Source organism: Meleagris gallopavo, chromosome 4 (genome assembly GCF_000146605.3).
Source record: "Meleagris gallopavo isolate NT-WF06-2002-E0010 breed Aviagen turkey brand Nicholas breeding stock chromosome 4, Turkey_5.1, whole genome shotgun sequence".
In the NCBI taxonomy this organism is placed as follows: Eukaryota; Metazoa; Chordata; class Aves; order Galliformes; family Phasianidae; genus Meleagris; species Meleagris gallopavo.
The window spans coordinates 20,697,412-20,724,678 of record NC_015014.2 but is presented as its reverse complement, the minus strand read 5'-3'; the positions used below and the strand labels follow the sequence as shown (position 1 = coordinate 20,724,678).

The window sequence follows — 27,267 nt, the reverse complement described above, 5'->3', positions numbered from 1 at the left end:
GGGGCAGAGCTCTTGTTCCATGGCTCAGAGCTGTAGGCTGCTCAGAACAGATGGGTCACAGCCACCGAAGCATGTCTAGCTATCTAGAGGGACTGCACGCAGAAAAACCCTTGAGGTGGGAGAGGAAGAAATTTGCCTAGGGTGATGGCGTTTGGCATCCGCTTGCCGTCTCCTACGCGTGTCACGGGAGACGGAACTGCCTTTGAGCCTGGCTCCGGCGAATTGTGCAGCGGCGGTGAGTAGCTCCGGCCGTGTCCGAGCCCTGCAGGGGATGCTAGCGGTGGGATGCGACGCGTCCAGCGATGTGCGGGCAGGCGGCTGGCTTCCTCCGGAGCCGCCAATGAAACGTGAAACCCCGGGCTGCGTCTGAGGGCCGGCCCTGGGAGGCTGCTCCAGCCTCTGGGCTGTGCGTGCACGCATCCGCAGCGCGGTCGCTCTTCCCAACTTCTTGGGCCGCTTCCTTAGGGACGGCCGGAGGGAGCCGTCTTCGAGCGCTGCCGAGAGGGGGAAAGACGAGCAACTTGCGAGTGCGAGCGGGCTAAACCCGGCTGTCACGGCTCCCGAATTTGTCTCGGGGAGCCGCCACGCTTATGGGGGAGAGCATCGACCCTGCTTGCGGAAGGTAGGAACCCTCGTGCCGGGCAGCTGTGGGGCTCCCGCTAGAAGCGGGGCAGGTAGGGCGGCTGTGATTTCCGGCGGGGTGACAAAACGGAGTGGTACAGTGGGCAAACGACTGCTGCCGAGCAGGCAGAGGGGCGGCAGCTGTCGGTGCGTCCTTGGTGGCTCTGCCCTGCCGAGGGGTGCTGCGTTCCGTGCGGCTGTGCGCTGCTCTTCTCAGCCTTCCCATAGACCCGACAGCAGCATGTCTTTCCGTCGGATGGGAGGGATGCGTCTTTCGGGGGGATGCGAGCGAAAGATGTGCAATCCTGCTACTCGTGGGACTCAATATCAGAAGGAGCCCTTTGTGCGTTCTGCCATCCCCGCGCTAATATTAGTCTTTGGATTGGCGATACTCGTCTTAACATCTCTTTTCTTCTTTGTAAATGTCTGTAATAAGCTTTCAGAGATAACAAGCTTGCTGGGACAAACTTACGATGAGCATTTGGACTGTAATCGCCCACGAGTTAGGGAATCTTCAGTAGATTTTAGAGTTACCGAGCAGATTTCTTTTTAAGATCAAGCAGCAGTTTTCTTTTTTTCTTCTAGTTTTGAGATGTGCAGAACACTTGTCTGTTTCCAGTATCGTGCGTGCAGGCTGTCAGATGAGGCGTGGGGGTGTTTTTTCAGCGGCAAATAAACTGCATGTGATGTTAGAAACTTTGCACAACAGAGAACTGGAAATAAGCTGCATGGTCTTTTTTGGGTAGGTGCCCTTGTCTTGTGTAGGTAGAAATAAGAAACGAAATTAATTCCTTGTATGAATATAGAGGCAATGCTCTGAATCTATGTGATATTTATCTGAATTGTGCTGGGAGAAGACAGTAACTCCTATTAAATCAACTGGTATGAAGCCATTAAGTGCTTCAGTGGTGGTGTGGTTCTGTATCTGTATGGTGACACTCTTTCTGTGTATCCAGGGATTAGGTTCCCCTTGGGTGAAGAGTTAAGGGAGTTATCTATGTAAGGTATGAAGCAAAGTGCCAGAATTCCCTCCTCCAGAAAAGCTGGGGAGGGATCGTTCATAAGGACGTGTAGCAACAGGATGAGGGGAAATGGTTTTAAACTGCAAGAGGGTGGATTTAGACTAGATATCAGGAAGAAATTCTTTACTATGAGAGTGGTAAGACACTGGAACAGGTTGCCCAGTGAGGCTGTGGATGGCCCCCTCCCTGGAAGCACTCAAGGCCAGGCTGGATGGGGCTTTGAGCAACCTGGTTTAGAGGGAGGTGCTCCTGCCTATAGCAGGGGGTTAGAACTAGTTGGTCTTAAAGGTCCCTTCCAACTCAAACCATTCTATGAAATCAGCTAAGTGCTGTGCAGAGTTACAGGCAAAGGGAAAAGCAAAGTTTGAACTCCCATTCCCATGAAATTCTTGTGTTGTGGCAGGCTTTGTTGTTGCAAAAAGTATCTTCCACTGTGTGATGCTGTGGGTTGTGTTAAAAATAAATGTGCTTCAAACTTGTGTGTCTTCATGCGTGATGTCTAAAGTCGTCTGCTGCTGCTTTGATTTGCTGCCTTGTTTCCCAGCTGTGTTTTTTCTTTGTTTGGACTTTTCTCTGCTTCTATTCCTTAATGAGATAATTCCAAAGTTAACCCTACTTTAAGTACATGCATGCACACAAAAGGCTAAGTGTGTGAAGGTAGCTTTAACTCCTGGTCCTGAAGATGGGCTTCAGAGAGACAGAAAAGGAGATCACTTCAAGAGAACTGCCTCCCAAGTAATAGGTTGGGCTTCTGATGAGGTTGTGTCTTGAAGTAACAAGAAACAGAAATCCCCTGTGAGCTCTTGGTGCAGCTATAGCACATAGCAGCTCTCAGGACCTCTTCAGCTCCTGTTGCTTGATTCAGTATGTGATTTTTAAAACACACCAGGGAAAAATAGAGTTGTAATTCACAGTGGGTAGCTTGAAGTGATTTGCATCCTATTACACTTAGCTGTCTTCACTGCAGGCTTCTTGGTGTTTATGGTGACCGAATGGCCTTTAGAAATATGCTTTCTTCCTGGAGCTGCTGCTACTTTGTTTTATATATATTAGGTGGGGGAGTGCTTGACCTGAGTTTCTTTCTTAAAAATTCCTGGTGCACATTGTGGCAGTTAAACTGTAGCACTGGGCTGGCATTTGTTTGTGAACTCTCCTGTGGGTGAACACACTCTCAGTTAGCTGTTAGACTTGAAGAAAAGTGAAGGATGTATTCTCTTTAAACTGTCAGAATTTTTTTTTTTTAGAAGTTGAAAACCCAGTTCCATCCATGTACTCTCCAGTTCTTTATTTCTTGAAATACTTTCCAGTTCTCTGAAACACTCTTAAACATTTGAATATTCTCACTGGAAGCGATACTTCAGGTGCAGTCCTGCTGCAACATGAAGATTTATTGTAACTTTTTCTGTCCTCATTAAATCATCTGGTGGTGACGCTGATGGTTGTGTTGAGCAGACCCCCAGCACTGTTAGCTGTTGTCAGTTCTTTGCCACTCGTGCATCTGTTGAAGAGGAATGCACAGATTGGTGGCTGTCAGCTGCCTTTCCTGTTTGTCTCTAGCAACTTCCCTGCTACTTGTCAGCTGCACAGTTCTTATTTCTACTTCTAAGCCACTGGCTAAGCAGTGAAATAAGTGAGTTCCCCTGAGACTGCAAACCACCTGCACTGAGACAGTGTCTCATTTGCAGTCACGGTCTGCAATTTACCTGTTAACTGTTTGAGCTCGTTCTGTTTGTCCAGCCCAGCTCTGGTTTTGTTAGGCCTTTCTGATCAAAATGCCACTCTTCACCAGGCTGGGGGTATTGAAGGAGCATGATGCTGTTAACTTTAATAAACTTGTTCTGATCACTGCAGTATAGTTTCATTTAGAGGGGCTTCTACATGCTGTGGCCCAACAAGACCAAATTTCAACAACTTGAGTTGAATTCCTTTGGCAGTGTTTATACAGCTTTTTGCAATGAAATGCTTTTCTTTTTTCCTATGTTTAGTTCTGTGCAGTTAAGTGTCATGTCAGTTAAGAAAAGTACATCTTTAGGAGAGAGGTTTTTTTGTGTCGTTTGCTTCTAAGAATTAACTGGTTAATTCCTGTCCTTTTCCTACCTTTGCTGTCTCTTCTAGAGCAGTTGGGAGTATGACTGGATTGCTGATCTTTGCCTGCCAAATGGAGCAGACGTGAAGTTCTACAGAAGCTAAAAATCTTGATTGGCATCGGGAGGGTGAACAGGCAATTTTATAGAATAACAATCATAAAATCATTAGGGTTGAAAATGTTCATCCAGTCCAACCAAACCCCCAAATCCTCAACATGCCCAGTAACCATGCCCCTCACTGCCACATCTCCAGAGTTCCTGAACATCTCCAGGGATGGTGACTCCACCACCTCCCTGGGCAGTCTGTGCCACTGTCTCACCACTCCTTCTAAAAAGAAACGTTTCCTGATATCCAACCTGAATCTCTCCTGCTGCAACTTAAGGCCATTCCCTCTTGCCCTATTGCTGCTTACCTGAGAGAAGAGGTAACTTTTCTACCAGTACAGGAGCCTTAAGAGGGATATATCTTAAGAGCAGGAGTGGTGGGTTTGCAAGAAATAGGAGGTAGGACTGTGTCCACGTAAGACTTAAAGTATAATTCAGATGCACAAATACTTGCTGGAAAAAGTTGTGGTTAGTAAGGGGAAAACCTAGAGTTTAAGGGGGTAGCTAGTTGAGAGTGACATCCTGTGCTTGTATTAGTTCTGCTTGTTACTGAGACCTAAACTTCAGCCCAAGGTAGCATGCTGGGCTGCAGGGATGATTTTGGCCCATCATAGCTGCTGTTTGTTGTCACAATTGTGTTTTGTTTGAAAGTTCATTAACTGGGAGAAAAATAACCTGATATTTTTGCTGCTTGTTTGAAGAAGCTGAATGATTGCAGCAGACAGCTTGGCATAGACTCTTGCTGTCCTGGATCGCTTGCTGTTCTTCAGTGGGAAATGTGTGGGCATTAGGATGGGTAGGAGCTTTTATTGATTTGAAGCATGTTGAGAAAAAGTTCATGTAAATCCTTGTACCATAAGGAACTTTGCTTTCTATGATAGTTTCAAGGTGTTTGTCCACATGAAGTCACAGCAAGCAGTGTATTTGTTCTATAACCTTCATGTCCGGGAATTTCCCCTAAGCCTCTGGATGTCCAACTACTCTCTAGGCACACAGACCTGAGTGTGTTGTTTTCTGGTGGCTGTGCGTGGAGCTTTTTGTCTCACGGCCACAACTGAGATCAAAACCCTGTGTCACGTGGATGCGAAGTCACTGTGGTTATCGACTGCAAAGTGTATTGCACAACACAAAACATGAAATCTGGATGCTGGAGAGTAGCTCTGTCTCTGGCAGCTGCAATATTTGTGCAGCTGCTCCCACAGACTTTTCTTCTTTTCCCCTCCTAGTTTCTTTTAAGCATTAAGATAAATAAAGGTGTCAGAAGACCTATTTTGGGACTTGGAGGCAGTGATGCAACTCTTTTTTTTTTAAAGGTACTGGGAGTTCTTAGGCTTGCAAGTGAAAAACCTGCTTAGGTTCTGCATTTAGTGGAGCTGAAAGGAATCTCCTAGAAAGTGAAATCTGCAAGATGGGCTTGGTGTTACGATGCTCCCTGTAGTATTGGGGACCTTAATCATCAGCACTGCTGGAGCACATGGTGTTTTGAGCTGAATAACTTTGATGTGAAATTTGTCGAGTATAGAAGTGAATGGGAGAAGTCCTGCTCAAGAAGTTGAATTCAATAATAGGTCTGAAGTTTGGCCAAAAATCAAGTTTTGGAAAGAAAAATGTAGTAGCAACACTGCCTTGCAAATTAATAACTGTTGTAAGGCTCAGAACAAATTTTCTTTATTTGTATGGGAAAATACCCTTCAGTATTTGCAGTAAGATAGGTTTACTTGCAGTGCCATTCATTTTATTATTTTTAAAAATAGTAAAAGCACACAATTTTGTTGTATGGCATTCCAAAGACTTGAAAGCTGCATTTAAAACACAGTTTAGGTAAAAGTCAATGAATTCATCTGCAGGTAAGCAATTATTAACGTGGAGAAGGACTTTCAACTGTTATGAAATGTGTCCTCGTTACCACAGGGTTTGAGAGGCTTGAAGCCCAAATTTCTGAAATAATTTAATGCAAGTAATGTCAGCTTGCTTTAGTTTGTAGCAGCTATGGACTTAGATGCTCAACTCTGTTAAAAAAAGAAAAGGGGAAAAAAAAAAGCAAATGGAGAGTGGTAATCAAAACCATGTGATTTCAAGTGAGTTTAATGGCTCACATGCTTGCACTCTGGGCAGTAGCATGGTTCAGGGGATATAGCTGTAAAATATGAAGCAGACTAGTTTTATACTTGAATGTATTGTTCAGTTGTACTGTCATGGGATGAAGAGTTTCAGGTACAGCACTCAAATGGAATCACTCTATCAATGTGTGAAAAATGGTATTTAAAATAGCACATATTTGTACAAGTAGAGATCAAGGACTTATGCTAGCAGGCTTTCCTAGGGTTTTTCTGACGAAGGACACCTGAATGAACAGCAAGGAGGTTTAAGAAGGCACTGCCACAAGTCATAGCTTCGAATACTGAAAGCTGAAGGCAAAAACCATTTATCTGTTTGTAAGCAAAAGGGACTAGGCGCTTTTAGATTGCTCCATTATCTGTTTAAGCTTGTCTGTATGAAGGAATCAGAACTGGCTTTTATGTAAGCTAGTGAAAGTGGGAAGGCATTGTTAGTTTAGATGGTAATGCAGGAGTAAATGGGTATAGGCTGTCCATGAGTGAACTGGAACGTGAAACAAAGGTTTCTTGCGGTCAGGAATTCCTGACTAGGGACGGTGGGGGGTGCAATGTGGGGAAACATTACTGCAGCTGTTTTGACAGTGCTTTTTCATTCTGGAAGTAACTATGGGGCTGGCTTCAGAAGCTGTGTTTAATGATTTGGAAGGTTGTGCTCTATGTGCATGAACTGATGTGAAAGAGCAGAGTAGTCCCTTACTGCGGGAATACTTCATATGTGTTACGTGATGTGCCAGGATGAAAATACAACCAGCAGCAAACCCTCATCTTGCTTGTGGCAAGACTTTTTTCATTATTTTCCCTTTGAGGGCTCTGTTCTGTAGCAAGTCAACCATGAGTTTGCATCTGGGAAACCTGACTAATTCTGAAGAATTTACAATATCCCAACATTGATGTTGCAAGCAATTCTGCTTGCTTGCTGTGACAGTTCAACTCTGGTCTGGTCAGCTGTTACTTAGGATTTACTACATGCAGCATCAGCTGTGGTGCTGCCCTTTGCTGTGCAGGACTCACGCAGGGAAGGGACTAAAGCAGGCGCTTGCCACATGGCACGTTCAGTGTCAAGACCATTTATCACATAACGAGATTAAGCTTTCACGCAGCAGAGCTGTACAATGCAGGATCGCAGCACCCGATACCTGCCCTTGGCAACTGGAGAACTGCAGAACAGGAGTTTAGCATCAGGGTGATCCTCTGCTAGCATCAGGAGAAAGAATTCTAAATGCCGAGGCTCCCGTCAGATGTCTGTACCTTATTTGATGTTGTCACTCCTGGGATACTGCTTCGGAGGTATTCATCGCCCGGTGTGAGCAGAAAGGCTTTGAGACGTGAGTTTTTTTTCTTTTCTTCCTTTTCTTAGGGAGTAATAGAAAATGGTGTCATTTCTAGCCACAAGGACACGTTCATTACTGTTGCTCCGTAAGTGTCCAGTATGTAGTGATGAAATAGTGTACAATACCTAATGGAAATAGCCAGTAAAGGAAATGATTTCTAGTTTGTGCTATTATACCAAGAACTGAATGAGTCCAGGGCAAGGAAACAATAATGAAAAGGTCATGCTGCTACAGTGGTAGGAGGAAAACTGGAAGAACGGGCTGCGAGCAGTGGTGCTGAGGGATATGAGCAAGCCTGAGTGGCATTTCAGCTGCTTTTCTGAGGATCTGAAAAATGGGCAGGTGTCAGAGAGGCACTGCTGTGCACAGGTATGGCAAGCAGTGAACCAATCTGATTGTGCTTACAGGCTGATAGTACTGCTGGACTGTAGGCAGAGCAATTGGGTTGTGCTGATACATGCAGAAGTTGAGGTTTGAGAATTTCTTAGCTGAAACGTGTCCTGTGAGATCTGGTAGCTCTGCTCACCTTTGAGGTAGTGCAGGATGTAATTAAGAAGCAGAATTCTCTTGGGTTTTCAGCTCTGTGTCCTGGCCAGGCTTACGGCGCTCAACATGGATGAAATGAGACTTTGCCTTTGGTCTGTCATACCTCTCCCTCATGAAGGTACTTGAAGTTTGGCAATACTTCTCCTCTTATGCCAGAAATTACACAACATATCTTTGTACAGTGTGGCTTTTGGGGTAGAGTAGAGGCTGAGTGTGATATTTGTGATAACATCTTATTTTGGAGCGGTTTGATTTCACTTATTTGAATTTTTTTGTACTTCTTGTTGGAAAAGTCCAGCATGTTAAAAGTTTGATTTGTTATGAACCTTGGAGGTGTCACATGATAGACTGCTCTGTCTGACAGACCAGTGGGCTGTTCAGTTTCTTCTGCCATGTTGCCTTAAATAGCATTCTAATGTGAATATGAAGTTGCGTACCTTACTGATTCATGGCCTCATTGCTCCTTTCATCCCTAGCTGGGGGTCAGATGTTCCTTGTGAGGTATGGTTTGTGTGCATCTTAGTTAATGTAGCCTTGAAGTACTCAAAGCGCTGTGACAATTCCCATTAAATGTAAATCTTTGTATCCCAAAGGACTTGTATTTGCATGCTACCAAACTCTATGAAGTCCTGTAGTATTCTATAGTATGCCTGGCACACACCGCCTCTTCATCTTGAGAGACAATTTCTGTTGTCCACTGTTGTTTTTTTAAGCAGTTAAGTCTGGGATGAACGGGTAGATGAGATAGGGTAAAAGAAAAACAATACCATTTTGCTTAAAGAATGGTCCCTTTTGGTCTATTTTAACTGTGGCATACTCACAGAATAAAACCGGGATACGTTAACTACATCTTCTGATGAAGGAATTTTTAGGCTAGTCAGGCAATTACCCGTATAAGTTTAGTTGGTTTGGGATTCCCAGCAAGAATTACTTTTTTGACTATCAGTTAAACCTCCTCGCCTGATACGGTAGAACTTTAGGATGCTGTAGGTGAAGTTGTACTGTCTGCTGTTCCTCTCCTGCCTATGTGGAAATTATGCTGTTCAGAAATTATGACATGCAGCTAGAGTTGAAAGGCCTGCATTTACCCACCCAGTGCTCTTGAGGGTAGGTCAGTAGGTAAGATAGAGTAGGTTTTGGTTTATGTCAGTACGTAAGGTTGTTATCACTTGTGATCCACCTTCTCATGATTTCAGGGAATGGAGTGTTGCACACACTTGCGAGTAACTGATGGTATTGTGGAATTGCCTAGAAGGATGGAAGCCAAATAGCAAGCATGTCTAAAACCCTTCTTTGAGGAAATTGCTGACAGCTTCAGCCAGCACTTCTTGAATGCTGGCTGTGGTATAACAGTGCAGGTAAAAGAATTTGTGCAGACTAAAAGGTGTTAGCTCAGAAACTGAGTTGTCACAAGGTCCTTTCTAGGTCAGTGTGAAGTTCATGGGTAGGCTTAAACACAGGATGTAGAGGAGCTCAAAAACAAGCTGAGAGTGCTTCTGGGCACCTGGGGAAATATAGTTTGCTGTGGGTTTTAGAAGCAGGCAGGAGCACAGTTTCTTTGGCATCTAGTGTGGAGGACTAACAATGACAGGTGGAAGTCTTATCACAAAACTGAAAAGATGACTTATTGGAAAAAAGAAATAAATTAGTGCCAAATAGGCTTGTTAAACAAGCTTTCTGGATGTATTTAAAAGCCAGAAGACTTGAATGGCTCTCCTAGCCTGGATGCCTTGACACATCACTTGGAAACTGATAGGAGCAAACTGCCTGCTCTGGAACTCACAGCAGAACAAAAAGATGATGTGTTTTGGCTAATTTGTCATTTGTATGATTTTTCAAGACTCTTAAGATAGGAAAAAGTAAAATACCGTGGAAATCATGACATGATCCTGCAATTTCTTCCCCTTTTAACTAGCCTATTAAAATTTTATAGAGCTCTTTAGAGAGTATCTTTAAACTGCAACTTGTGATATTTTTGGTGGTGCTGAAAGATCTCTCAAGAAAGGGACTGTGTTTTGGCTTAAAACTGATATGAGAAGGAATTGGTTCTGCCCAGGTTTCTGTCAGAAGGGTATTGGTTTCCAGCAGAATGGAGGGCAATTATTCCCTGTCCTGGGACAGCAGCATGCATGAAGGGGCTTGGCAATCCATTGTAATGTTAGGATGACTGGTTGGTTTAGCTGTGAGTTTTTTGAAGCAGGAAATGGATGTGGAGGATTTGGAAAAGTTTCATGAGATAGCCTCCTGAGTAGTCTTGTGGCCTCTGAAGTTGCAGTGGACAGTAAAAAGTGAGGGGGAGAAGCCTCAGTCTTACCACAGAGGTTAGTATTGAATTCACTTGTTAAACAGGTTTTTCTCAGTCAAGGAGCCCACCAAAAGGGAACAGTGACTTTTTTTTCCTGCACTTGTTTTTGTTTGTTTGTGGAAAAGTCAGAGCTACTTTGGCTTGGAGACCCTGAAGCTGTTGCCCAGGGCCTGTTGCTATTCAGTTTCTGCTGGTAGCATCTAGGCTTAACTTTTGCCTTGCGAGTTTTTTACTACTTTATTTACGTTTTTGCAGCTAACAAATGGAATCTTCAGATATCAGCTTGATGTATGATGCTGTGTTGCTGTGTGTTTAGCAACAGGTACTTCTTGATAGTTTCTAGAAATGTTCTTCTCTATAGCCTTAGCATTTTTGTGCCCATGTATTTTCTGTCACCTTCTGGTCTGCCCCATGTTGCTGAGAAAACCCCATGGATTTGCCCTGGTTGGAACGAGATCATAAAACCATAGAATGGCCTGGGTTGAAAAGGACCACAATGATCATCTAGTTTCAACCGCCTGCTATATATGCAGGGTTGCCAACCACTAGACTAGGCTGCCCAGAGCCACATCTAGCCTGGCCTGGAGCAGAAGTAATTGGGTGTGATGTACAGAGTAGGGATCTACCAACTTGGCCATTGCGAATTGGCTGTGGGATGTGAGAGAAGTGTTACAGGAAGAACAGGGTGTTGAATCACTGCCTCTTGGAGCAGTGCTGCTGAACTGTGTTTAGACATACCTTATTCTGTGTCTGTACAGATGAGATGTGTAAATAGAATGATGTCATCGGCAGGGCGAGGGGAAAAATAAGTCTGTGTGGAAGAAAAATGAGTAATTGCCATGGTTCTCTAGGCTTTCAAACCCCTTCAGTTTGCCCAAGCTGCACGTCTTCAGTGTGTTTGCTTGTTGCTAATAGCCATGCTTCGTCGTTGGGCAGCACAAATGTCCGTATCTGTGCAGCTGTTCAACTTTGTAAGGCATTTGTGGGAAGGAGGTGATAAATGTGAACAATCTGCAAGTGAATGATTGCAGGAAAAATAATTCTATCAGTCAGGGAACAGAGATGGGATCATGTTATTGATCACAAACATCAAGTACAAGCAAGAGCAACTCTAGATTTTTATCTGACTGCCGAATTCATGAAAACTTTGAATAGCTCAGGGTGGCACTTCACAAAAATGCTGTGTTGGGTGGGGGAACAAAGAAGTGAAATGAATTAAGTGATTACAGATGTTCCCTGCTGCAGTGCCTTGTGAATCGTCTTCAGTGTAATGGCAAGCTGCTGAACTTGAAGCTGCCAGCTCTTCTGAGCTATGCCTAAAATGAAATCCTCTTTTTAGTGGGTAGTCCTTAATTTCCTGTTCTCGTTTTGTGTATGTTGCAACATTTTAAAAGGCATACAAATAGGCTTAAGCATAGAAAGTTGTGAAATATGTTGTGAATGTCTCACTCCTTATTCAGTAGTAATTAGAGCTAAGGTCTACAGGATAACTTTTTGCTTTTTTGCATAGTTATGCTAGTGCTGCTGCTGTTTTCTACAGCTAATACAGAGAAGCTGTTCTTCAGAAATGTTTTATTGTTGCGATACAATAAACTTTTGCAAGCTTTTGTGATGGCTAAATATGAATGCTATAAGAGCTAATTTCTCATTCTTCTGGAGAGACAGATTTTCATTTGCTCTTCTGTGGCTGTGCAGGATTAGCAAATTTTGAGTAAATGAGTAGAAAGTTATTTTGTGATATCAGAAGGCAAAGAAGTTTCCAAGTGTACATGTCTTCAAAAACTACGTACAAGTTGGTGCTCACTACAGCCCCTCCCTACAGTGGGCCAGAATAAATTATGTTTGTACGTATTCGGGGAGCATACCTGTGCATCAATAGGTGTTTGGGATGAGCTCCATGATCAACTGCACTTTGGTGGAACTGTTGAACATCCCTTCCCCTCACAGCAGCTCTTAGCATGGGACTTGGAGCACTTGCCCCAGTTGTGGCTGGTGATATCTTGGCAGCTTGCTTGTGGCAGGGATTGGGTTCAGTGCTCAAAGATGTTTTAACCTGTGCAGGTTTGCCATCGTCTTTGTACAAAACATTGTACAAATAATTTTGACTTGTTTTTTCTTATCTAGGCAATAGAAATAATTAGCAGTGAGGAGTACTAAAATGCTTTAACCTGAACTGCTGTGTAACACTGGAACCACATTTAAAATTGTGATCTTGATGAGAAACCATGCAAATCTCAAACCTCTGGGAAACTTAAACAATTGGCTGTAGCAATACTAGGAGATTGTTTGGTAAACAGTAAAAGAATTCTATTTGTAGAATATATGTGTTTACATATGGGATCGTCACAAAAGCTTTGGGTTTATGGTATTGTAGTTGTCAGGATCATCAAGTTGTGTGAATACGAGCATTTTTTTTTTTTCTTAGTCTCTACATGGGTGAAGGTGGAGCATGGAAAAAGTAACCGCACTTGTGCCCACGACGCCTGTGTTTCTTGCTCTGAAGCAGTGGAGAGATGCAGGAGGGCTTTTGCTGAGACATGGAGCATGGTTTTTATTTCTGCTACCTGAAAGAGGCAGCGTTTGCTTGCTCGCACATGCTGTGGGAAGATGACTCCACTGATTTATACAGCTGCCAATAGACATGGCTGATGTACTTCATGAACCACTGCCTTTCCTGCCTCAGTGCATCAATGTTTGTCATCTTTCCCTTTAAGTTGTTTTCTTCTTGCTATTTGCACCCTCTAAGCATCTGTGGAATGTTTTGTCTTCTTTTCTTGGCTGTCACGGTATCAGTACAACCAAATACTCATCTTCATTCCTCTGCTCTGAGTGCCTTCCAAGCTGTCTCTGTCTCCAGTGAGAAAAATCAAACACCCAAAATAAGCTGCTAATATGTTGGTATGATTTATTATTTTTCAGATTGAATTGGAAAGAAAGTTTGGAAATAATTTGTTACATATTACTGCTGTTAGGAAACAGTAATGGAGAGAGATCTATGTACACTTTATATTCCTTTCAGACTATTTTAATTAGAGAAGACAAAATGTGTTTTCAAAATGTGGATTTCTGCAAGAAATAGGCTGAAATAAATGTATCCTTTGTTCTTTCGCTATCAAAAGTGATTCCTGTGCTTCTCTTGAGAATCAAATAATCTTTTACATCTTGAAGTTACAATGCAATCCAAGAGCGACCATTTCCTTAGGATCGAAAGGAAAACTCTGGAGTAGCTTGGACTAAGTCTGAGTTGTGTAAAATCTTTCATCGCTTCCAAATGACCATATTCTTTAGGGATGCCAAAACAGCTTGTGAAGGCTTTGCTTTGCAGACTGAAGCTTTAAATGTTTGCATGGAATAACCTTCATTGCAGGGTTGCTTGAGTGAAAATTGGGGTCCTGAGGTGCATTCTGGATGGACGCTTCTCCAAACCCAGATATGAGATCTCTGCTGGGGTACCCCAGGCTCTGCAGCAGTCTCTCGGGAGGTGTTATACTGCTGTGAGAGCTGCTTGTGCCCTTCCTTCTTCTGCACAAGTATAACTGTACATCGAACTGTATGGAAGGTATTAGAGCAGCTTTGTTTTGGAATAATGTATTGAAATCTATTCCTTTTAAAACATTTTTCACCTTGTGCTATGCTGTTCATCATGTTTTTCACCAGGAAAAGCTTGCCCGTTCTTCTGGGGTATTTTTTATTTCTGAACTGTAATTCAAAAAACTCAGGATTAGGTTTTAGCACATACAATACACATTTGCCAGATAGAAGAATGGAAAGTCATGTTGAAAATATGTTGCTTTCATAACATCCAGATGTGTCTAGATTTCCTTTTGTCTGTCCACTGTGGTGACATCTTCTCAGTTTCCTTCTATTTCTCTTTTGCTTTGTGTGGTTTTCAATTGAGTAATAAAAGGGATAAACTGTGATTTAGTCCTTCATATTAAGTGTGACACGGGTACAGGGTCAGATTTCTGCCTCCGTGTTCCAAATATAAGGGTAGTGTTCTGTCTGCATAGAAGATGCATTATTGAAACTGTTTGCCACCATTTAATGCTGTTGGTTTCCTAATTCTAGGAGCTGTGCAATATTGCTTTGGGTGTTGTATGCAATGGGGCTGGTCAACCACTTTCTTGAAGACCCACCAGAAAATGCTCATTTGTGTAATTGTGACTGTTACTGGGATAAATATATTTAGTTTTAAACTAGAATGAAGTTGCTTGTTTTTCAGTATGTATTGTAAAACAGTATCTAATGTAAGTAATAATACTCTGTATTGAATTTTCATGTAGTAGAATGTTTCTTAAATCATCGGTTTTAATGAGAAGCCAGACTTGAAATCAAATTTGAAAAGAGATGATATTCAGAAAGGTATGGGGTTTGGAATGTGAAGCTGAAACTTCGGTATGGATTGGAGTATGATCATAATTGTGCTTTAACAACCTTAAAATGATGCTATTCATCTTCTCAAACTGTTATGTGTAGTTGAGCTTATACATGAATTTGACAGTAAATCACACAAAGATTTATTGCCAAGTATCAGCATCAAGTAATCAACATGATAAATATCTACTTTGCTTATATTGTGACTCGTTTAAAATCATGTGTAAAAATTGCCTCTATAATACTATGAAAGAGCTATCTTTTTCTTTTTCCTACTGCTGTCTCATTCTCTTCTAGGCTGAAAGAGCTGGCTGTGATGTTTTCTCTGTTTTGAGTCACCTCTTGTGATTTGTGTGATGATGCGCTGGTGGTAGACTCTGGATGTGTAGGGTCAATTTTAGTTTGGTTGTTAGACTCATTTTGTCCTCCTGGCAAAAGTAGATCTCTTCAGAGAGGACTTGATTCTTGTTCTGTGATGGATTCCGGGTTGAACAGATGATGACCAGGCTCTAAAATTGACGTGTGTGTTTTGTTCCTCAGTTCCTTTGTTGTATTCATGGTTCTATCTTGCAGAATTTGTTATCTGCAGCAAACATCACAGGGAAAGTTAAGTGTTTCTCTTAAGTACCTTTTTCAGACTCCTACTAAATGATTCATAAGTGTTTAAAGGTTGGAAAAACAATTTAAAACAGGGAGAGGCTGTATATCTTTGTGTTCACTTTTGTCCCGTGCCTGATTTTTTCAGTGACAAGTCCATTGAAAAATTCTCTGATGTTGACCCACTTACTGCATCTGCTTCTTCAAAAATCTGTGCAACTGTGACAGTGGTAATACTGTCTATATTGCTATAGGGTTGCAAATCAAAATGCCCTCTGGGGATAGCAGACAAATCTTAGATTGTGAGACAGGTTCATTCTTAGCTCATTTAGTGACTTCCTTGAGAAAAACAATCCATTTTAGTGTGGGCTGGAGTACTCTATTACACTGTCCTTCATGGTGCCAGTTCTATGTCTTAACCTGATAGCTGAAAGGTAGCTGTTTGTCCGTAGGTGAAAATTCCATCTGTGGTAAGACTACTGAGAAGTGCACTTTGAAAACTGCTTGTAGAAACCCAATTTAGAGCACTCTTCTCCCTCCAGCACAAAAGATTTAAACTTTGTGTGCAAAGGACCTTGTAGACAAGCCATCTGCTTACAGTGTGTGTTTTTTAATGGTATGTGCACCAGTAGTACTAGAATAGGAAAACTTTGCTAACACCCAACATCTTTGGTGTATATATGCATGTGTGTGTATGTATATACATACACATAGAGAAATCATGTCATTGTGTGAAGAGCTCTGCATGGCTAGCTCAGTAACCCTCTGGCCTAGCCCTATTCATCATACTCTGGTCAATAGTCCTAGTGAAGTATTTAATACTATTTCAACACCAAAGTTTTTGGTTGCATGGAAATCCTGTGGTAAATCATTTATCTTTAAGTCCATTCACAAATCTTCTGTGACTCTTGAGCCAGAAATGGGTGCTCCTTTGAGAATGTTTCAGGCATTTCCTGCAAAACACCATCCTGTTGTGTTCACAGGAAATTTTGAAACATGCAGAAAGTAGCAGAGAAAGATATCACATGCAGAATTTCCATTTTACTTTGGAAGATCCCAAGTGTTGAAGCTGCTGACTGCAGCAATCAGAAGTTATATAGCAATGTATGTGCAGAATTCATGTTTCTATGCTGTGATTATTCAAATAATTAAATGAGCAAAGATCATAAACTGGTGGCAGAGATGGAGGAATGCAAGAGCTTGGGTCTTCAGTTGCTGTTGGTTGAGTATCTTGTAGTCCTTGGTGTGTCTTTAGAGTCTTGGGAAAGTGATGGATATGGCCCTTTGGTCTTGAGTTTCCTGGAGCTGACAGCACTTAGGTGTACATTCTTTCCCTTTTTGCCTAACTTCCTCTCTTTGAAGTAGAGATCAGGCTTCCATTGAAAGCAGAAGTTGTCCAGATACATGACACACAGACATCTGACTTTGAGGGCACTTGAAAGGTTTCTATTACTTTCTTTTAACAGTCTCATAATATCATCCTAAATCACAGTACAGAATGAAAGCACAGTAGTAGCCTTCTAGATGTCTTTTGTGCTGTAGAAAGCTTAGTGCTTTACGTACAGGATCTCTCAAGGCCCAGCTGAGATTTCAGCTGCGTTGTCTTCCATATGTTTGGAAAAAAATCTCCATCATCTGTGTCTAATTTAGTAGAGAGCTGGAATGCCGGAAACATATTTTCATTCCTGATGAAATATAGCTGCATGTTCACTGCAAATGAAAGCATTGCATTGGAGTTGTTCCTCTGTGTGCACAACAGAGGGTTTCCACACTGTAGCTTCTTTTATCTATTTATATGTTATGATCCTCATCTCTGCACCATGGGCTGAGCCTCGGGGTGCAGTGGGCTGATATCAGAGCTACTAGTTGTGGTTTTACTCAGCCTATGTAGTGTGGAGGAGCTCACTATTGCCCTGCCCCTGCTCTCTCTGTATGCACCTGCATGATGACCTGATGTCCATGATCTCATGTCCAGTGAAAAAGCATGTGATAGAGTTTGATATCTTTATATTGTGTGTTTGGACTCTTAGGCTGGCCTTGGAGTAGATTAGAATCGTAAATCATAGAATCACAGAATGGCCTGGGTTGAAAAGGACCACAATGATCATCTAGTTTCAACTCCCTGTTATGTACAGGGTCACCAACCACCAGACCAGGCTGCCCAGAGTCACGTCCAGCCTAGCAGCCTAGATGATACAGCTGTGTTAGAATCCTAGTCACAAATAGCAATTCAGTTAATTTCATTGTCATTTCACTGAAGCATGTGGCAAATTTCACTATTCTAAGAGGCAAACTTCTCCAACAAGAACTTTTAAGATTTCAGAAGAGTTGGTGCTGCTAAGCATTGCTGTGATTTTGACAATTTTTGCATTTTTCCAGATATCTACCAGTTTATTGCCAGGGAGGCTGAATGCAGTCAACAAAAGTCTAACATCTGTCAGCTATGCTTGACTGTTTCTCAGCTTGCTGAGTCTGGATTTTTTTATGTCTAAAGCTATTTTTGAAACTTTGAGAACTTTCTAGGTACTTGAATGTTTTGTTAAGAAATGCACTGTCTAGGATGTGTACCGGTAATCTTATGTCTTCAAAGAGACAAGACTGTAAAGTAACAAAAATAGAAAAGTGAAGAAGTAAAGGACGCCTGTTCTGCAGCTTCACAAGTCAAGTACCAGTGTCTATTTTTCTGGAAAATGCAGTTGTTCCAATTTTTTCCAGTGTTTTCACCAGTTGGTCTAGCTTCAGAAAAAGTCAGCTTACATTTTTGCATTCATGAAAGACTAAGCACAATCTTGAACCACTATGTCTATTGGGAGATACACTGAAAAATCTTATCAAGCTTGTATCTATTCTGATAAAACTTGGTTTTTAAAGTTAAGTAAGATGCAATTCAAGCTGGTATAATCAAGACAATTTTCATAAACAGAATTGTCTTCTACAGACTTGCTACCAGGATATTTTACTTTCTAACTTGGAGGAACAGCAGAATGAAAAATAAGTATTCAGAGGATAAAAAATGGTAGCAAACAATCTGTTATCAGTGAGACTGTATTGCTTTGTAATACGTAGTATTTTTTTCATTAGTGTAAGTTTTCAGTGAAGTATAAGATGCATTCCAGACACTCAGTACTTGAAGCTATTGCTAGTCTGGAGAGTTTAGGACCCCCTGAAATGTGTGTGCCCACATGTGCACAATTGGTGTGCCTTCCCTCCTTCCTTCTCTGGTGTTCTCTCTGAAATCATGAGCTTACCACAATCCAGTGCCTGCAGAGTGCTGCTCAGGATGAAGGTTTTTGAGTTAAAATCCCTTACAATGGCATTTCTGCTTTCTGTTCTAAAGGCTGGTTATACAGTTCTGTGGGAAAACTTGCACATAACATACAGTTTTAAAGTAGAGGAAGTCAGACCTGAAACTTTCACCCAACTCTACTGCACTAGATTGGTTTATGGAATGATCTGTGGGGCTGATGATGGCGCTTAGTAGTCACCTCACAGAATTCATACTTTCCAAAATGCATTGTATTTTACAAAAACAAATTCTCTATTTATGTGCTTAGGCGAGTAAGGGAGCTGCTTGAATTTGTGGAGCACTGATTTAAACTTCTGGTGGTATCCTGCACTGATAAACACATTGCTTTTGAAGTGCAGGATGGCATTGGTACATGTTACAGATAGCATAAAGGTTGCAGGTGTGAAAAAACGTGATCTTCCAAAAAAATATTTTTGCAATGACAGTTTTGATATTTGTAATAGATGAGAGACAGAAAACCTCTTTATTTATTCTGTGAAAGGAATTTGGCTTGGTCCTGTTTTTCTTCAACAGTGACCACCAAAGAGATGGGAAAGATGAGATAGCAGCTCTCAGCGGTACGTACATGGCACTAAAAATCCTAGAGTGCAATTGCTCTGCAGTGAGAGCTAGGATATAGGTTCCTGGTTGCTTTGACTACAGCAATGTGAAATAGCAAGGCCCTCTGGATGTGCTTCATAACCTCCTTCCCCTTGGGCATGCTGATACTCTGCTGTACAGATCAAGACTTATAAAGAACAGGTTCTCCCTGCTGTAAAGGGAGTTGGTAATAGAAGGTAGATCATGCTACTTTGTGCTTAATGTTGTTTTATGCTGTTGATGAGCTGTTATTCACAGCAGGGGGGACCTTATGTCCCCCGGATAGCTCACCACTCTTAAAGGAGGTGCTGAACAAATTATACTATGTAAAAATGAAGGTCCACTCCTGCAGATTCAGGGCCTGCTGTGTTTGTGTCTGTCTGGGGTTTAATGCAACCACTTTGCTTTTTGCAGCCTACTTGACTTTGAGAGTCAAGGCCGTGTGTCCTGAGGCTGGCTTAGGAACCACAGAATCAGTCAGGTTGGAAGAGACCTCAAAGATCATTGTCCAAATGTTAATGAAGATACGGATACTGTGAGCAGGGAGCTTTACTGGAAGGGGCAGTGCCACAGCAGTAGCACTGCAGCATCTTTTTTTTTTTTTAACTGAAACAGTGTAGAGGGTATGAGAGTTGGTACTGCTTTCTGCAATATATAAAGGATTTTGGACTCTGTGTTTCTACTGCAAAATTGGTTTTAAAGAAGTGAAATGTTAACTTGGTAAGTATGCATTAATGCTTTCCCGGGCTGAAGGTGGAAATACCAACTAGAAAGTACTGGTGCTTATTTTGTGTTGGCACTCTCCATGGAAAGACATACATATGCTTTTAAAAATGTTGACTGTATTATCTCCAGTTCTGTAGTGTGGAAATTCATCAGTATGGTTAATGTTTTCAAGTGACAGAGGCAATTACCATTTACATAAAACATTTCTGAAAAGTGTTAGAGCTGTAGTGATTCCTGCTCAAAAGTAAATCTATATTAAGTTTAGGTCCTGCTGAGGCTGGCATGCAGGAAGAATATAAACATTAGCTCTGCTGCTGAAGTGAGTAGGAATGGAAGGGGCTGCACTCCTGAGTGTGCCAAGCCTGAGCCTTTGATTCTGACTTTACTGAATTTGTGGTTCTGAGACCATGCTGCAAAAGAGGATGGGTGCTTGCTACCTGCATACAGTCCATGGTGGCTTCTCTGCTGTCAGCATGCTTGCTTGCAGGCATGCTGCACATGATGTACCTCCAGACATGTGCCCCTAGCGCTGTTCTTGGGATGCTGCTGGTGCAGTTGCGAAGGGGACCTGGTGATTACAGGGGAATTTTCTCTACCTAGTTGTAGAGCATGCTTCATGCAAAAGGGGAGTAACATTTACTTGACATTCAGCTTTTTGCTAAGGAGCAAGTAAGTTGAAAGCATTGAGGAAGCAGTCAATTGCAGTGGATCTGGGAGGAGGTTGCTGCTGCTGTTAACAAACTAAACCATGGTGTGTTTTTTTTTTTTTTTTCCCCTGCTTGCATACTTAGCAAATGTAATTTGCAACATCTTAATTATCTTGGTCAGTTTTACAAGAAACAAAGGAAGCTCCAAATGCTGTGAGAGTAGAAGGACAGCATGGAAAGTTGTGTTGGATTTTCTAGCAGAGCATGCAGCCACATTGCGGTCTGAGAGCTTGCTGACTTCCATATCCAGATGCTTTTGGCTGTCAGTCTTTGAGAACAAAGAGTAGTGCCAGAGATTTTTTTATACTTTGAAGGATTATGTACTAGAATCATGTTTGGACCGATCTCTTAATCAATTCCTTTTTGTAAGACGATGCTGTAAATGCTGAAGTATTCACCAGTGGCATCTGTGAATTATGTTGTTTTTAAGCTGTCCTTGTGATCACTCTCTATGTAAAGTATGAAGCTGTAAACAAGATTTGGGGTTTTTCAGTGTCAGATGCTTGGAGGCAGTGTAGCTCATTAGCTGGGAGTGACATCTGGGAGCTGGAAGATCTTTTTGCTCTTCCAGATGCTGCCTTTGACTTGCTCTCTGACCTTTTTGCTGCTCAGCATTTCAGCCTGAGACTTGCCAACTGTTCTGCAGTTCTCTGCCTGTCTTACATCAATTGACCCTTCAGCTACCAGAAGTTCTTCTCTATCTATTCTGTTTTGTCTGCTTTTTCAGATTGTAATAGATATCTTGCAGTATGAATTTCTCTGTAGTGTAAGCACTTATACAGAACAAGCCTGAAGTGGAAGCCCAGGTAGAAACCTGTAATGTGTGACCACTCTGCTTCCTTCATACCTTCGCTTCCTCTGTCACACCGGCAGCATCAGCCTTGTCTTGCAGCTGTATGCTCCAAAGTGAGGAAAAGCCTGACAGTATGCATAATAAGTAACCTGCAGAAATGTGACACAGATGGTGTTATCCTTACAACTTGCTCTGTAAGCTTTCAAAACTCTTCTTAGTGGTGTGCAATTGCTGCTAAATCAGACTATTTCAGGCCATCTGCACTTGGGAAGAGATAGCTAGACCAACTGTACACAAATATGTGACAGTTTTCCAAGTCTTCAATATGACTAAGAAGTGGAGTCCATCTTAACTCAGAAATAGTCAGCTGGATTAGGAGGTGGAAAGAACAGAGTTGCTTATGGTTGTCAGAGGAGTGTAACAGACAGAGGGCTTTTAGCTGTACAGCTTTGTTGTGCCTCCTGCTACTGCAGAAGTGGCGGAAGGATAAATATTGTCTATCTGAAGATTGCTTTAAAACAATAGAAATTAACCTTGGAACAACTGCCCAAAGTACATTATGGTACTAAGCTGTAGTCACTGAGCTGCAGCAATTGCTTTGCTGCATGTAGCAGGAACTGACAGATTTTGGGGACACCTGGAAAGACATAATCAAGTTACCAAAATACACTTTCTAGCAAGGAAACCAATATGACTTTGCTGCTCTGTGGAGAAGAAATACATTTTGGCAAGTAGAGAAATTATGCATTTAGGAGTGATTCAGAGCTCCCTTCAATGCTAGCTGCAGAAAGGACATAAAATGAGTGGCAAGAGGTTCTGATTCATCAGATCTTCATTTACTAGAATTCTGTATCAAAGGCCATGCTTAATACGTAGGCACTACCTTTACTTTGCATTTCAGCAGCACCGGTAGACATCTGGCACACTCAAGCTTCCTGTCCACCAGCTTTGGATGAGTGCTGTCCTGAATATATTATGGCACGTGTTTCTTGATATTCTGATCCATTACGTGATTCCTTTAATGTGAGTTTATTTGATGTCCCTCAGTGACTAGATTCACAGAATCACAGAATTGTAGGGGTTGGAAGGGACCTCTAGAGATCATCGAGACCAACCCCCCTGCCAAAGCAAGTTCCCTACACCAGGTCGCACAGGTAGGCGTCCAGGCGAGACTTGAATATCTCCAGAGAAGGAGACTCCACAACCTCCCTGGGCAGCCTGTTCCAGTGCTCTGTCACCCTCACCGTAAAGAAGTTCTTACGCACGTTCGTGGAATGGATGCTGCTGGCACCATGGATGTTGACAGAGGCTTGCTGATGTCCAGATCTCATTTATGTGGCTTATACTGTGTGTATCTGAGCCAACACCCACCATAACCACAGAAGCTTATATATGCACACAGAAATTGATGTTTTCAGGTACCATTCCCCTAAGAATCCTAAGAGAATTTGGCAACTGATATTAATTGTAATTTGGTAATATTTGAATGCAATCAAATAGTCTTTTAAAATTCTCTACTGCCCTTTTATTTGTGCTTTTTATAGTTGTGCTTGGATCTGTGTAAGTAAATTGCATACTTAGAAAAGTTTGTATGCTGAATTCAACCTAGGTACTGAAGTGTTATATTTGACATGAGCTCAACATCTTGGCAAAAGTATTGGCTCCTTCTCTTTGGGACCGATCCCCAAATGCACTGAGAAATGATGTCTTTCCATTGGCTTCATTGGACTGTGGATTAGGTCTTCTCTAATCTGACACAGCTTTCATGATTTTGTCTTGCTGAAGAATTAATTATGTAGGCCTTGGAAGTGAATTATTTCAAGCAAAATATCTTCAACCTATCCCTGATAAGACAAACATAAGAATGAGGAATTCAGAGTGGCCTGATTCTATGATTAGGGCTGCTACAAAAGGCTCTCAGATGTCTCAGGAAGCCCACAGGATAAAAGTATAATGTGCGTTCCAAAGGTGTTTGGAGAGCCACTGGCAAGTGCACAGCCACAGCTTTTGAATTAAGTACAAGGTAGGAATGCTTCAAAATCTGTCCTTGCTGTAACAGAACTTGTGAAACTCTCCTTGCAGTGTAAAAATGGTTGCTAAGCAGTAGTGGAATGTCAATTCTTCTCTTTGAGTATTTTTTAACCTCTTTGGCATGTGTTTTCCTTTCGTGTACACAACTGATGAATAGTGCCTGGCTTGAAGCGCACTGATAGGGAGAAGTAGGACAATCTTTTGCTGTCTGCAGCAGCTGCTCACAAATGTGTCCCACGTTGCCTCAGAGATACAGGTGTCTTCAGATGTAGTGCAGGATAACTGCTGACAATGTCTTCACTCAACAGTATTAAAAAGTTTTTATTCAGGCAGACCAAACAAAGAGGAATCAAAAGGAAATTCTGTGCTTGGAGGCAGTGCTCTGTATCTGAAAGAAGCTGAGAACCTTAAACTTAGACACTTTGCTTATGCAGCTCAGGGGAAATAAGCAGAAAGGAACCCAAAATAAGACACTGCTTGGAAAATTATCTATATCTCATTTAAATGTTGAAATATTGAAACCTAGTTGTATATAGCATGCTTGCGACATAAAGACTTTTATGATTTTGGCACACAAATGTGTGCATATTTAGATGGCAGATATTATTCATCAAAAAACTGAGTCTGCTGTTGATGGAAAATCTGAGCCTTTTGCAGGATATCTCTCAATGCCCCTGGTGTGGAGAAGTAACTTCTGTGCAAACTTGTGGTGTTTGCTAGCAGGGGAGCAGAACTGTGTTGGGCCAGTGCTCTGGGGCTTCTCACCTTGATTTGTTTGGGTCCAGATTGACCTTGGCCTGTAAAGAGACAGTGTTTGGTTGGATGGCAAGGGTGGAGATGGGTTACTGGAAGGGAAAGCTGGTGCAACTTTGCATGCTGTAAATGTGTTCTCTAGGCCATGAGAAATTTCAGAGAGAATAAGATCGTAGAGCAAACCAGCGTTTCCTGCCAAATGTATCTTGTTACAGTCCTGTGACTATTCAATGTAACTGGATTTGTTGTGTTTTAATGACTTTTCCAACAATTTCCTGGCAAAGGGCTGAGATTCGGTGGGAGCTGCCCAATTCCATGTTTCAAGTATCAAGTGAGCAGTAGCTGAGAAGTGCTTTCCTGCTCTTTGTGCATGGCACCAGCACAGCCTTTCTGCTTGGAGCATGGAGAAAGTTGGTACTGATACTGATCTTTGAGCCAGTGCAGTGAGAAGGGCTGAGGCTGGAATGTTCCTTGTATTTTTAATTTGCTCTCTCAATGTTCAGGCAAGCCTGAGAATGTTGCTCACAGCCAGCCACGAGTGAATGGATTGTGTAGGATTTCTTTGACTCTGGTCATTACCTAAGCTGGAGGCTGGCCAAGTATATAGAGTTTATTCTGGCAGAAAGTGCAAGTTGCATTTCCTGCTCAGAAGATGAGCATGAGGAATATACTCGTTTAGTGCTTGAAAATGTATGACTTTCTACCTCATCTTATGAGAGTGAGAGGGCTTTGGAGTACGTTGGTATAATTCCACACTTTGTCATATGTTATTTACATACTGTTTGCACCTTGTTGTTCTCTGCGTTGGTGCCAGCACCCTGATATTACTGCAATTTATTTTTATGATCTTGGTGTTGAAGCAGCTGTAAAAACAACTAGTGAAAGTGAGCCAGCTGCTGGAATTTCTGATTCAGTCTGGTTGGTAGTAGGCAGATTCTGAAAGGAAAGATATGGAAAACAACAAATAAACTTAGTCTCATGTCTAAATATAATAATGTGTAACAAAAATGTGTTGGGTGGCTGGAACTAGCTACTGAAGAGAATCATTTCACTGATAAAAGAAATAATATGGTCGTTTGTACGGAAAGTGTTGAAGTATAGAATATCACATTAGTTTAATGGAAATCTTACTCCCACGTGTGAGAACTTAATGCTTGTAGAAAGTTGTCTATCCTGCACCTTGTTTGTTTTAGTATTACAGAAATACTTTGGTATATTTTATCAACAAGGAGATATAGGTCAATTAACACTTTGCTTGTCTAGCTAAAATACAAATACTTAGCTCATGTACTGATGTTAGTACTAGTGCAATGTGTTTGTGGAATGAAACAGAAAAACCTTTCACCCAAGTGGTAAGTTAATTGTAACTTTGGTGGTCACATTCCTGTTTGTGGTCTGAGGGACCTAGTTTCCTTAACGCTGCACTAAGACAAGTAATTACTTAAGATTTTCTTTTGGTTCTGCCTAGAGGCTGGCCTAAGTGGCAGCAATAGGTCAAGCTGGCTTGGGTTTTCTGCAGGGATGCAGCAAGGAGACCATGTAGTCCAAGATAATCATTTTGGTAGTGCTAGGATAATGATTGGGCTTGGTGATCTTAGAGGTCTTTTTCCATTCTAACTGATTCTATGTGATAAATTCCAGTTAGGGGATTGGTTATGTGATGAGATATCTAATTATTTACTGTCCACCATACCAGGAGACTAACTTCATTACTTTATCAGATAATCCAGCTTTTTTTTTTTAATAGAGATATGTCAGATAATGCTGAATAAGGTGTGGGTAGTAGATCCTGCTTTCTTTAGTATGAAGATGTACTGTCAATTCATTTCTTCTTACTGCCCATAATCCAGCAGTACTAATTTTGAGAAGAAAGCTGATTTCTTCTTCAGTGCCAATGAAGATATCTTGCATTAGCTGAAAAAATCTTTTGCCTCTTTCCTGTTTTTTGTAACAACTTATTTCATTATTATTACAGTCTCTTGTAGCTGAGTAGTACTCTCCCAGCTGGTGGATGCCAGTCAGGACCTGATCGTTTTCTAGTTTTGTTGAAAATGAACAGGTTACTGCTTGACTTGTGATCTGACTTTTTTCCCTTTTCCTCTTCTGGGCAGGAGAATTGCTCAGACCCAGCATGGACGAACACAATGGCTCTGTGGAGTTGCCCCCAGCAAGCCAAGGGCGGCATGGCACAATCAAGTGTGGATGGCTGCGAAAGCAAGGAGGCTTCGTCAAGACCTGGCACACACGCTGGTTTGTTCTCAAAGGGGACCAGCTTTATTATTTCAAAGATGAAGATGAAATCAAGCCACTGGTAAGTGACAGTCCTAAGGTTAACATAAGTGGAGTTGTCACGTTTTAAGAAACCTCTCTGTCTTGGACTCCATACAACTTGAGGTTTTGTTTACTGTGAATGCAGAGTCAGGCCTTGGCAGTTACATGGTTCCCCATATGATCTCTAAAGTTTTTTTCCCAGTCAGGTTTTCTCATTATAGCATTTTTAAAGGGAAATAGTCCAAATGAAGCTTGAGTGGCAAAAATCAGTATGATATACTTACCTGAGGCATATGGATAAGCTGCCTTTTTAAAGGTACTGGGTATTTTTTTGCTATTTAAAATATTGGAGTATTTCTACTTTGTGTCTTTACAGATAGGAAATCCCATAAGACTGTAGCCTAGATACCTTGCCATCTGTAGTGTAGATTAGACTTGTTTGCTACCTAGTTCTGTTGTGGTAATTTACTGCTCCTTAATGTTCATCTACTTTCTTATTTAGCTTTCTGACAGGCATGCTTTAGGACTGTCTATCTCTAGAGTGCCATAAGAACAGAGTAAATAACTTTTGCCTCTTAGCCCAGGGCAAGTCTGAGCCCCTCTGATAATAAATTGAGAAATCTTGTACTAGCACCTTCAGCAGTGTGGTAGTTGTTGATCATCCCCATCTGTGACTTTAGAAAATACTCTGTGAATTATGTCTGTATAGATGTTTGAATATATATCGCACTCATATCTTTGTCTATTACATTTTTGATGGTTTATGCTTATGTGGATTTTAACAGTGACTTGAGAGATGTAGAACTCGTTAATCCAGCTTCCTATATGGTAAAGGCCACAGCAGTTTTATTAAGCTTACGGCGTGTATTATGGTGCACATGTTAAGAAAATATTCAGACTTGAGGTAATTGTTCCCAAAGAAAGTACTTGTTTATGCTGCTTTCAAAGCAGCATTTTCACGTGACAGCCTTGGTAACTGTTTCCTCTTAAAACAA

General features: G+C 41.7%; 1 protein-coding gene across 2 annotated transcripts; it reads left to right on the top strand.

Moving 5' to 3' along the window:
• LOC109367224 (rho GTPase-activating protein 24-like) lies at positions 1-27,267 on the top strand. Of its 2 annotated transcripts, none has more exons than XM_019614628.2 (2): positions 1-235; positions 26,113-26,375. In XM_019614628.2, exons 1-2 carry the CDS (start codon positions 145-147, stop codon positions 26,358-26,360), a joined length of 339 nt encoding a protein of 112 aa, XP_019470173.1. In that variant the 5' UTR covers positions 1-144; the 3' UTR covers positions 26,361-26,375. The 2 variants fall into 2 exon arrangements, 1 of the variants encoding a protein (XP_019470173.1); XR_002114127.1 differs by lacking the exon at positions 1-235 and adding an exon at positions 242-622 and having other exon boundaries at positions 26,113-27,267.

Coding starts and splice junctions, on each gene's coding strand:
- LOC109367224 (XM_019614628.2), top strand. CDS start 145: ATGGCGTTTGGCATCCGCTTGCCGTCTCCTACGCGTGTCACGGGAGAC. Junction 236..26,112: donor CGGCGAATTGTGCAGCGGCG/GTGAGTAGCTCC, acceptor TCTTCTGGGCAG/GAGAATTGCTCAGACCCAGC.